At 40.5% G+C, this 12907-nt stretch overlaps 2 protein-coding genes across 2 annotated transcripts in view; both read left to right on the top strand.

Annotated features, from left to right (window-relative positions):
• The first annotated feature begins 765 nt into the window (after positions 1–765).
• On the top strand, positions 766–1180 carry LOC102754417 (cytochrome c oxidase subunit NDUFA4). Its single transcript, XM_006760181.2, has one exon. It carries the CDS (start codon positions 834–836, stop codon positions 1080–1082), a length of 249 nt encoding a protein of 82 aa, XP_006760244.1. The 5' UTR covers positions 766–833; the 3' UTR covers positions 1083–1180.
• Positions 1181–3764: 2584 nt separating this feature from the next.
• The window catches only part of RPF2 (ribosome production factor 2 homolog), a 34382-nt gene continuing 25239 nt past the window's right edge, over positions 3765–12907 (top strand). The window contains exons 1-3 of the mRNA XM_006760180.2: positions 3765–3886; positions 6122–6254; positions 9025–9062. Coding sequence (XP_006760243.1) covers positions 3864–3886; positions 6122–6254; positions 9025–9062 — 194 coding nt within the window. The 5' untranslated portion in view covers positions 3765–3863. The remainder of the gene's footprint in view (positions 3887–6121; positions 6255–9024; positions 9063–12907) is intronic.

Below are 12907 nucleotides of genomic sequence, written 5' to 3'. Positions count from 1 at the left end.
GTTTCAAAAGATTAGTTACCTTTAAAAGAAGTACTAAAGGTGACTTTCAACTACTTTTTATTGACTAACACAGACCAGATAAACCCTTCTATTCAAAGCCATAGACTCTTCTCCAGTAGCCGTAATGAATAAGCCATTTTATCCCCTTGCTTGAGATCTAAATAATACTGTCTACATATTTTTCAAGTACATATAGACATATGTGTGTGCTGTTACCAAATGTCAGACAGATAGATAGACAGATAGCGCTTCTCTTTTTATAGTAATCAAAGGTATGAACACTGGTCTGTACCTTCTTTTCTTATCACATTTAAATAGCTTAGAGATAATTCCATATGAGCAAATTACTTTATTTTTTTTTAATATATTTTTTATTGATTTTTTACAGAGAGGAAGGGAGAGAGATAGAGAGTCAGAAACATCGATGAGAGAGAAACATCAATCAGCTGCCTCCTGCACATCTCCCACCGGGGATGTGCCCGAAACCCAGGTACATGCCCCTGACCGGAACCGAACCTGGGACCCCCCAGTCCGCAGGCCAACGCTCTATCCACTGAGCCAAACCGGTTTCGGCAGCAGTTTAACATTTTTAAGAATTTACTGATCATTTCCTTTTGTTCCATCAGCTTATGTGAAACTGAACAAGCTTCTTAACGTGTCAGGCTCACCTAGAGTAGTCTTTTAGAAATGCTTTTGGAAATAGATTTTATGACTCTGATGATGTCTACCAATATTTTCTTGCAGAATAAGAAAATCCCCTCTCGGCACACTGAGCACCTGCTGCCGGCGCTGCGTTTTTGTTTTTCTCTGCTCCCCTGCCCTCTGCCGCGACCATGCTCCGCCAGATCCTCAGCCAGGCCAAGAAGCATCCCAGCTTGATCCCCCTCTTCGTGTTTATCGGAGCCGGGGGGACTGGAGCGGCGCTGTATGTCACACGCCTGCCGCTGTTCAACCCAGACGTCTGTTGGGACAGAAAGAATAACCCAGAACCCTGGAACAAAGTGGCTCCCAATGAGCAATACAAGTTCTACTCAGTGAATGTAGATTACAGCAAACTGAAGAAAGAAGGTCCAGACTTCTAAATGAAATATTTCACTATAAAGCTGCTTAAAATGAAGGTCTTCCAGAAGCCATCCGCACAATTTTCCGCTTAACCAGGAAATATTTCCCCTTCAAGTGCACGGAATCATATTGGTGTATTGTGTTGGGGTTTACACTGGTCAATAAATAGTTGACACTAAATTTTTTTTCATTTCCTTTTGTTCCATCAGCTTATGTGAAACTGAACAAGCTTCTTAACGTGTCAGGCTCACCTAGAGTAGTCTTTTAGAAATGCTTTTGGAAATAGATTTTATGACTCTGATGATGTCTACCAATATTTTCTTGCAGAATAAGAAAATCCTATTTATAAAATTGTCTAGAAGTACACTTTATTAATTCAATGCAGAATGAATATACCTTTTTAAAGTCCTCACTTGAGGATATTTTTCCATTGATTTTTAGTGAGAGTGGAAGGGAGAGGGAAAGACAGAGAGAAACACATCGATTGGTTGCCTCCTGCCTGGGGCTGGGGAGGAGCCTGCAACCGAGGTATGTACCCTTGAATGCAATCTAACCCAGGACTCTTTGGTTTGCAGGCTGATGCTCTCTTCACTGAGCCAAACTGGCTAGGGAAAATATATCTATTTTTTTTCAAATATATCTTTTTAATGACAATTTGTAGTTTCTTGGTACTGTTTTTTGTTAAAAAAAATGTTTTTCTGTTGTTTATATTTGAGGAGGGGTGGTTACTGGTATTTTGTATCTGGGTTTAATATACCTATACTTGCATATCATTAATAAAAATGTCCAGTGTGGCTCAGTTGATTGGGCATTGTCCTATGCAACAAAAGGTTTCTGGTTTGATTCCCAGTCAGGGCACCTGCCCAGATTGTAGGTTCTGTCTCAGTTGAGGTAGATATAGGAGGCAGTCAATGTTGCTCTCTCACATCGATATTCCTTTCTCTCTCTTTTTCTCTCTCCACCCTCCCTCCCTCTCACTCTAAAAAAACCAATAAAAACATATCCTCAGGTGAGGGTTAAAATTATTTTTTAATATCAAGGTAGCAGAGGTCCCAGTCTTCTCAAATCCAAAATAAGATTTTCACTCTCAGGTCTTAAAAGCTCTTATTTCCTGTTCATATTCCATGCTCCCAATTTATTTATTAATTAAATATATATTTTTTATTGATTTCAGAGATGAAAGGAGAAGGAGAGATAGAAACATCAATGATGAATCATTGACTGGCTACGTCCTGCACACTCATCACTGGGGATCGAGACCACAACCCAGGCATGTGCCCTGACCAGGAATCGAATCGTGACCTTCTGGTTTATAGGTTGATATTCAACCACTGAACTATGCCTGCCAGTGCAATAATGGCATAATTTTAAAAAAAATGATGGACAATAGCAAATTTTGGTGAGAAGTAGAGAAATTGGAATCTGTGGTTGATAGACTAAACTTCCCCTCAAAAGATGTCCATTTCTAAACTCAGGAATCTCTGAATGTTACCCTGAATGCCAAAGAAAACATGCTGCATGAGATGGGTTCATTATCATGAATTATTCAGGTGTGCCCCATATAATCACAGTGGTCTTATAAGAGGGAATCAGTAGTGTCATAGTCAATCAAAAAATGGAAATGTAAAATGGTGTAGGTTAAAATAGTTTGATAATTCCCCAGAATGTTAAGTACAGAGTTATCATATGACCCAGCAATTGTACTCTTAGGGAAGTGAAAATAAAAGTCTACTCAAAAAAACTTGTAGAGGAATGTTCAAAACAGCATAATTCATAATACAGGTACTCAAAAAATGGAAACAATCCAAAGGTTCATACATTTTTTTGAGAATTTTATGAGAATTTTATTTGTGCCAAACTGACATGATGGAAACAAGATCTCAAATGCTCCCCCATAACTTTTTGAGTGCATATACAAAATGTGGAATATCCATAGAATGGAATATTATTCAGTCCTCAAAAAAAAACAAGTGAATTGCTGGTACATAGTACAACATGTATGAGCTTTACACATGAACACATATGATCATGCAAAATGAAACAAACCCGACACAAAAGGCCACATATTATACGAATCCGTTGATATGCTCAGAATGTGCAAATCCATGGAGACATAGGTTACTGGTTGCTAGAGGATGGCAGGAGGGGAAAAGGGAGAGTGCTACTGGTTTACAAAGGTGGGTGTTTCCTTTTGGGGAGAACACATTCTGGAGTTAGATAGTGGTGATGGTTGCACATCCTTTTGAATATACTAAAAACCACTGAATTTACCATTTTACAGGCGCAAACTTAATGGTACGTTACGCATATGGCAATTCAAAAATTGGGAAAAAATCATAATCAGCAGTATGATTTTATGCACACCTTTTATGTGCCAGGTAGTTATACACTTGTCTCACTGATCTCACAGTGGAGTAACTAGCGCACATTTCACATTGATATTCGTAGTGACCACCTGAGTACCTATCAACCTTCTTACCATCCTGGGGGATTCCTAGAAGAGTAACACCTGCTCCCCGAATATGTGACTCAGGATAGACACACAGGTGTGCACGTGAAGCTGCGAGACGACTCGTTACTTAGAGCTTTAAATTCCGGGGCAGAGGCGTCGCAAAACCTCGTAACCAAAGAAACCACGCGACTCCTCCCGCAAAGCCCGCCAGCGCCTCCCGGCGTCCACAGCGCGGCGGCCGCGGGAAGTGACGTCACTGCAAGTTCCGGTCCCGTCTCTTCCGGGCACCAACCTGCTCTGGAGCAATCACACGGTGCACGTGTGTTCGCGCAGCTCCGGGTGCGGTAGCATGGACGCTCTGGATCGGGTTGTGTAAGTTCGCCGACTCCCTGCTGCGGGGAGCGCAGGGTAGCGGGGCCCCTGCGGGGGGTTGGGTGCTGTGGCTACTGCGCCCCGCTTCTGGTACCCCTCTGCATCCTCACACCGCTGCCCGCGGAGGCCGGTCCGCCCACTAGTCGGGTCTCCCGGGTAGTGCCCGGCGGGGAGCGGGGAGCCGCCGTGGCGGCCGCGGGGGGAGGTTGCGCAGAGGCATTGCGGCTTTTTATCCTGGCGGGTCAGCAAGGCTCGGGCTTCCGCAGTGCGGGCGAGTGGAGAAGGGGGGTCGCCGACCTCCGAGTCTGACAAATCTACGTGACAGATTGGGCGCGCCCACGGAAGCCACTTAATTTCCCTAAGTCCCACTTTCTAAAATAGGGTTCATAGTCGTCCCAGTAGAACTGTGAGGATTATTTGCGAGAATGTATGTAAAGCCTTTGCTACAGCACGGAAAAGTGCTCCTTAGCGTTTTCTTGCCCTCCCACCCTTGTACACTCTCTGAGTTATCTTTGAGTGATGTCTGTTTTAGACCCATTGGAACAGTATTTGTTGGTCTCTTACATAGCCCTGCTGCTATTATTTGCTGTGGTTTTTTCACAGTTTACCTGGGTTAACATGTAAACAAAATCTTTTAGTCCAGTGGTTCTCAACCTTCTGGCCCTTTAAAGACAGTGCCTCATGTTGTCACCCAACCATAAAATTATTTTCGTTGCTACTTCATAACTATAATGTTGCTACTGTTAAGAATGGTAATGTAAATATCTGATATGCAGGATGGTCTTAGGCGACCCCTGTGACAGGGTCGTTCGACTGCCAAAGGGGTCGCGACCCACAGGTTGAGAACCGCTGTCTAAAATGCATATACCTCTAGGTTTGGGGACAGCAAAGATGAGTAAGACTAGTTTACAGTCTGATTGGGGGACAAATAGCAAATAAAACATATCAGGTGTTGCTTACATTCATTGCTGGTTAGTGAGAAGTAACAGTCCACATTGAATGTAGAGCATATAGCATTTATATTGCTATATAGACACACCAAATATCTCTTGATTTGATTTAATAAATATTGTGTATGTTATCAACTAGTAAAAGATCAGAAGCTTATACGTGCTTGACATTTAGCTGGAGGAGAATTTTTAAAATATGCATGGTGAACTAAAGTGTGTTCCTCCTTCCGGAAGAGCCCATGGTCCTGGAAGAAGGAGGGACGGTCAGAGGAGAAATTCTCTCAGTAGATGGCAGAGAACTGTTGGGAAAGCAAGATCTCACTGTAGTGGAAGCAGAGGAAAAGCCCCTTTTCTGAACAGAAACTCCTAAAAACATTCTACTTATGTCATATAAAATCAGAATAATGGATTTGTTTTCCCTTCGTATTCTGCAGGGTGATTGGTCTAGATGAGTTTTAAAAATCTAACTCATTTTGAAGACTTGCCTACTTATAAGCTGTGTGACCCTGGGCAGACTACCTCCCTGGCCAACTTGCCTCATTTATAAATTGAAGATTATAATTGTACTTGTCTCATAGGGTCTTGGTGAAGATAAGCCTTAATAGAGTGACTCTATAAAAGTGTTAATCATTATTCCCCTTGGTGACAATAATGTGTGACATTTTCAGTAGTGAAGTTGAAGTGGGTTAGTGTATACTTCCTGGCAGGCATTGTGGTCTTGAACCTAGAGGAAAGATAAGCAAGAATTAGCCTCCTTATATTTAGTAACAGCCCACAGATTGACCAGCAGTTGGTGTGCAATTCTTTGTGTTAGGTTGCAAAGTATAGTTTGACTGTTTTAATATTAAAGAAAAAATAATGGAATAAAAGTAGCAACAGTATTCACTTGAGCCCCCTTTTTTCCCTTTAATAAAAAAAGGTTTGATAGAAGTAGTAATAAAAGAATGCTGGAAATATTAAAATGAATGCCTTTAAAAAAGCAAAAGGTGGAGGCGGGCTAGAAGGGGTCAGTGGGGGAAAAGGACATAAGTAATACTTTCAACAATAGTTATTTAATTTTTTAAAAAAACAAAACCGAATAAAATTAACTTATTTGACATTAATAAATGAATATTTTTAACTAATTATTTCCCTAAAAAGTGAAATTTTGTTTAATGGTGGAATCCTAACTGATAAATGTCATGTAATGTTTCTTTTGATTTTTACGATTTTCCACGTTAGTCAAGTTATAGATTTATAATGGGAAATGTTTTAAGTTGTTATAAATTGTGATTTTTCTGAACAGAAAGCCCAAAACGAAAAGGGCCAAGAGATTCCTTGAGAAGAGAGAACCGAAACTCAGTGAAAATATTAAAAATGCCATGCTTATTAAAGGGGGAAATGCAAATTCAGCAGTCACACAAGTACTTAGAGATGTGGTACGTATATATACTTATATTTAAAATAGTTTTGAGTCCTGGCCGGTATGTCTCAGTAGGTAGAGTGTCAAAGTCAACCCACACAGCGAAGGGTCCAAATAAATACGTGGATAAGTTAGCCTTAAGAATGATTAGCATTAGAGAAAAGCTCAAATTGGAGGTTATTTGCCTTGCCAAAGCACTGACTACTGGTTTTCCTTAAAGCAACTGGTTTCAATGACTAAAATTTGGTTTACTCACATTTAAGGAACATACTGTATCTAATTTGTAAAGTGAAATATATTCCTTCACCACACCAGTTACCATGTTAGGTGCTGGGGATTAATCTATAATAATAAAAGCATAATTGCTAATTAGACCAGACAGCTGAATGACCTTCCAGATGAAGCTGGGTCTGTGAGGGCCAAGGCAGCCGTCGCTGCTACAAGGGCTAAGCCTCTTGCATGAATTTCATGCATCGGGCCTCTAATAGTTAGATAAAACATTAAGCTCCCTTCAGTGAGCTTAGTGGGAGATAGACAAGTAAAAAATGATAGCACTGTGAATTGAGTGCTGTGCTAGAGGCATGCACAGGGTGGGGTGGGAAGCAGAGTTGAAGCAAGATATGGGAGGCAGGAGAATGGCTTCCAAGGCTGAGAAAAAGCTTGTTCAAAGAAGTGTGAAGGAACATGATGCATTGGGGAACTGCAAATAATTGGGATGGCAAAAGAAGAGTGGGCTAGTCCGTGGTGGGCAAACCGCGGCTTGCAAGCCACATGCGGCTCTTTGGCCCCTTGAGTGTGGCTCTTCCACAAAATACCACATGCGGGCGCGCACATACAGTGCTATTAAAACTTCGTGGCCCATGTGCAGAAGTCGGTATTTTGTGGGAGAGCCACACTCAAGGAGCCAAAGAGCCGCATGTGGCTCGCGAGCCGCGTTTTGCTGACCACTGGATGAAACTAGAAGAATAGGCAGGATAAAATAATAACATGGAGTTTGAGCTTTATTCTGAAAGTTCAGTGGAACCATTGAAAGATTTTAAGAGAGAGATTCTTTTAATCAACCTGACTAGAGAGGGTTGAAGCAAATGTTAGAAACTATTGAAGTCTTTGCTGTCAGCAAGTAAAGAGCTTCTGGAATCCTGTGGTGGCAATGCAAATGAGAGATGATCAGAGAGAATAGATGCTGAGAGTAGAAAATTTTGGGTATGAGTAAGAAGTAAGACTTACCAGGTTTCTGGCTTGGATGTCTGATGAGCAATAATGCCAATTAAAGAATGTATCATGTGGAGCATGTTTTAGGGGTGGGAGAGAAAATTATAAGTTCAGTTTAGGACATATAATTTAAGTAGAGAAGTTAAAAGCTTTATGTACCTCTATAGCCCAGTGTTTAGGCACATAGTAGGTGCTCAATAAATACTCAATAAATGTTTAACAGTGAATAAAAGGCATAGTCTCTAGGGATGTATAGTAGGTAGTTGAATATTTAGGCCTTGAGTACAACAGATAGATTCTTTGCATTAAACCAAGTAAATAAATTGAATAGATCTAAAACTTGACCAAACTCCCTGTGCTTGTTAAATACAATGCTCAATTCAGGTATCTGAATGTCATTGTGTTAATGGGATACTGCTCCTGTCCTCCCCAAATCCTTTCAACACAATAACCTAATATTTAAGAATTCTCTAAGAACAGCACAATATTACAGATTATTACAATAGTTAACACTCATACTGATAACTCTTGAGTTGTTAAGAATGGGTAGTAATGTCTGTTTCACCACGGCAGGGAAAAGTGGTCAAGAATCATAAGTGTTAGTGCTTACAAATAAATTTTGCTGGTGAATTTCTTTTGTTTGCCAGCTCTAATAGTTAATGAATGATCAGTTCACCTTTTTTTTTATTGTTTTCCTTCATTTACCCTTTCCACTAATGCAAGGTAATGCCTTAGATCTTTGTTATTCCCTATGGTAGAGCAGTACTGACCATGTAGGTAATAAATGACTATTAGTGAATGGGTGAAAATAGGAAAAAAATGAAAAGAGAGTTAAGTAACAGGAACTTTTCACGTTTTGTTGTTGTTTTTTGTTAATCCTCACTTGCAGATATTTTTTCCCATTAATTTTTAGAGAGAGTAGAAGGGAGAGGGAGAGACAGAGAGAAAGAAACATCAAAGTGAGGTAGGCACATTAACTGGTTGCCTCCAGTTAGCATTTGCAACTGAGGTACATGTCCCCGCCTGGAATTGAACCAGTAACCCTTTAGTCTGAGGGCTGACTAACCACTGAACCAAACCAGCTAGGGATAATAGGAACTTTTTTTTTTCCCTTTTAACGGGAATTTTTTAAAGGGCTATGTTTTAACTGGCTAGTATTCTGATTGTCATCATGATGACTTTCCCAGTTCTCTTATCTCCAGACATTATTTCAGTTTTATTAGTATTTCCTGATAGGATTTATTTATTTATTTTTGTTTTTCTCTTCTTTCTACTCTCAAATTATTTGCCTGGAAAGAACAGTAGAATTTAAGGAAATGAAGAGAGCCATTTAAGTTGGGTAGACTATTGAAAGGGCATGGAAAATTGTAATTAGGATGGTTCAGTCTAAATTAGATTAAGCTTATGTTGCAAGTTGTTGTAAATGATCAAAAGGTAGCCAAGCAAAAGACATCAGAATAGGGTTTAGGGACTAGAATAATCCTGTATAATAATTTTAATGTTTTATTTTTACCTTTGCTCTATAGAAAGAATGTGTTTTGTTTTGAAATCCTTAAATTATTATTTTTTTACAGTATGCATTGAAAAAACCATATGGCGTCCTGTATAAAAAGTAAGTCATGATTTCCTTCTTTTTTTAAAAAAAATATTTTTATTGATTTCAGAGAGGAAGGGCAAGGAAGAGAGAGATAGAAACATCAATGATGAGAGAGATTCATTGAGGGTTGCCTCCTGCATGTCTCCTACTGGGGATTGAGCCTGCAACTGAGGCAAGTGCCCTTTACCAGAATTGAACCTGGGACCCTTCATTCTGCAGGCCAATGCTCTATCCCAGGGGTGGGCAAACTTTTTGACTTGAGGGCCACAATGGGTTCTTAAACTGGACCGGAGGGCTGGAACAAAAGCATGGATGGAGTGTTTGTGTGAACTAATATAAATTCAAAGTAAACATCATTACATAAAAGGGTACGGTCTTTTTTTTTTATTTAGTTTTATTCATTTGAAACGGGCCGGATCTGGCCCGCGGGTCGTAGTTTGCCCACGGCTGCTCTATCCACTGAGCCAAACCAGCTATGGTAGTCATGATTTCTTTTACTTTATACAGTAGGTCCTCGGGTTACATCACAGATTTGTTCCTATGGCACAACATATTTTCACTGTAAGTCGGAACCCACCTACATAAGCACCTATGTCACTCACATGGAGCACATACACAGCAATAATGAAGTGAAACAGTAAAAAAAATTTAAAAGAAAGATAACAATTCCTGACCTTTACTTGTGGTAAATAAATTATAAAAAACATAAAGCACATATGTACATATGTTGAATGACGGAACTTTTTTTTTTTACAAATAAATGGGAGATGGCGATGTAACCGCGGAACAACGTACTTCAAGTCTGACGTAACCCGAGGACTCCCTGTATTTTATTACTCTGTCCCTTCACTCTCAGGCTGTGTGTGTCTTTTGTTTTGAGGTGGGTCTCTTGTAGACAGCATATAGTTGGGTCATGTTTTTGTATTCATTCAGCTACCCTATGCCTTTTAATTGGAGTATTTAGTCCATTTATATTTAGGGTTATAATTGATAGGTATTTATTTATTGCCATTTTAATTCTGTATGGCTAGGTTTCTCTCTCAGTTTCTTTTTTTCATTACCACAATCCCTTTAACATTTCTTATAATGCTGGCTTGATGGTGTTGAACTCCTTTAGCCTTTCTTTGTCTGGGAAGCTCTTTATTTGACCGTCTATTTTGAATGATAGCCTTGCTGGATATAGTAATCTTGTCTCAGATCCTTTCTTTCCATTACCTTGAGTACTTCAAGCCATTCCCTTCTGGCCTGTAGAGTTTCTGATGAGAAATCAGGAGTCAGCCTTATGGGAGCTCCTTTGTAGGTAACAGTTTTCTTTTCTCTTGCTGCCTTTAAGACTCTCTCTTTGTCTTTGGCATTTTAATTATGATGTGTCTGGGTAGGGCCTGTTTGGGTTCTTCTTATTTGGGCGTTTTTGTATTCATTCAGCTACCCTATGCCTTTTAATTGGAGTATTTAGTCCATTTATATTTAGGGTTATATTCAGTTATTTCAGAATCTTTGAATAATTTTAGGGAAAAAAAAGCAGAAACATTTTTCTGTGCCTCCTGAACTTATGTGACTTTTTCCTTTATCAGGTTAGGGAAGTTTTCTGCCATTTCTTCTAACACCTTCTCTATGCCTTTCTCTTTTCTGTCTCTTCCGACACACCTGCTATTCTAATATTGTTGTTTCACATTGTCCCATGGCTCCTTTAAGCTGTCCTCCTGTTTTTTTTTTATTGTTTTTTCTTTTTAGTTTTCTGATAGAGTGATATTTTCAACTGTCTTCTAATTCACTGATTCGATACTCAGCTTCCCCTAATCTGCTGTGTATTCCTTCCATTGTGTTCTTTATTTGTTTGGAGGTTCTAGCAGGGGAGCGCAGCTACTTGTATACCCTTGACCGAAGACCGGTCCTCTCCTGGGGGGGAGGGGAGGAAGGTCGTCCTATTCGACTGAGCGCACAGCTTCGGGAGGGACGCACATGGATTGGTGAGGGAGGAGGGGGACACCCGCCTAGCCAGCCAGATCAGCCAAATCAACCCTGGCGATCAATGGGGTGACAGATGTCGCAGTCAGATCGCCCTCACATCTGTGTTCTTTATTTGTGTTATGTCATTCTTTATCTCAGACTGTTCTTTTTTCATATTTACTATATCTTTTTTCATGCTGTTGACAATGCTTACCATCATTACTCTGAACTCTGTTTCAGATAAATTTCTTATCTCTGCTTCATTTATCTCTTCTTCTGGAGAATTCTCTGGTTCTTTCATTTAGGGGTTGTTTCTTTGTCTCCTTATTTTGGCTTTCTGTTTGGTTTTGTGACTCCATCAGGTAGATCCTCTACACTGCTCAATCTCTAATGCAGGACAAAGTTAAAGGCTGTTTCTGACTAATTAGATCAGGCATAGATTCAAAGCCTCCAGAGATCACCTCTGCCTACAGACTGATAGGATTCCTATGTGAATTGCCCCCCAGGCAGTTGTCCTCAGATATGGCTAGAGTTTTTTCAACAGGGTGGGGCAGTTGCTTTTGCCTGGAGTCTAATTTTTATTTTTAATCTCGTAAGTGGCCTTAGGGCAAGGTGTTTTCCAATAGGGTGTGTCAGCTGTCCAGGCAAGGCAAATGTCTGTGGGATAGATGTCCTCTGCTGTGTGAGGGAATGACTCAGCCCAGGAAACTTGGGGTATCGGCCTTCTGAGCTCTAACCCCCAAGTCCCCAATCCGGGCTTCTGCTCTCACAACTCCAGTCCACTTCTCCCTCCCTTTGCTGGAGTACAAGGTGGGTGGCTCCACGGGGAATTTTGTGCATTGGCCCTTTAAGAGGGTGCCCGAGTTTTCAGCTGTTACTCCCTGGCAGACAGCATCCTACTGCTTTTCACAGCCAGATGTTTTGTGGGGTACCCTCCTCAGTTTTGGTGCTTTCTGCTGGGGAGCCCAGCTTCAGGTTCAGATCCCAGAGTTCTCAGTGGCACCCCCCCATAGTAGAGATATCTTCCCCGGACTTGGGTTGCTGTCTGTGGGTGCGCAGCCAGCCCTTTCGGGCCTCCACCCCTCCTGCCAGTCTCTGTGCGATCTCCGCTTTCGGTCCTTGGGTGTCAGGATTCTCTCCTGCGAGTTTTCTGTTGATGGTTCAGGAAGTTTTTCTATATTTTAGTTGTAATACCAGTTTGTTCCTGGGAGCATGTCCATTATATTACATTACTCTGGTATGAAAGTAACAAACAACCACTTTATGAAAGATTTAGAAAATTAAAAAAAAACAACCACTATAGTTCCTTACATATAGCTATTTGTATTTTTAAATTTATTTCTTTCCATTTTCTCTTCATTTGTATTTAATGTTCTTACATCATTGTAATAGTAGCATGTATATTATTTTGAAATAATTATAGACTTACAGAAAAGTTGCAAAAATTGTAGCATTTCTGTGTCCTTCACCCTGCTTCTTTCTCTTTCTCTTTAAAAATATATTTGTATTGATTTTTAGAGAGAGAGGGAAACATCAATGTGAGAGAGAAACATCTATCAGCTGCCTCCTGTATGCCCCCTGCTGGGGTTTTAGCCTGAAACCCTGGCATGTGCCCTGACCTTGAATTGAACCTGTGACCTCCTGGTTCAAGGGTCGACACTCAACCACTGAGCCACCCTGTCAGGCTGTGTGTACATCTTTAACCACCTTTATTCCTTTGCTCTTTAAGCTCCAGTGACTCTTCTTTCTGTTTCTTTTTTTTTTTTTAACTTTTTAATCTTCACCCCAGGACATGCTTTTATTGAGTTGTTTTTTGTTTGTTTGTTTGTTTGTTTTTGAGAGAGAGAGAGGAAGAGGGAGAGAAATGCCGGGGTCCAACCCCAGCAGGTCCAGGGGTTCCCAAAGGTGTA

Source organism: Myotis davidii, unplaced genomic scaffold (assembly GCF_000327345.1).
Source record: "Myotis davidii unplaced genomic scaffold, ASM32734v1 scaffold196, whole genome shotgun sequence".
NCBI classification, from domain to species: Eukaryota; Metazoa; Chordata; class Mammalia; order Chiroptera; family Vespertilionidae; genus Myotis; species Myotis davidii.
The sequence above is the reverse complement of the archived record's forward strand: the minus strand, read 5'-3'. Positions and strand labels throughout refer to the sequence as shown.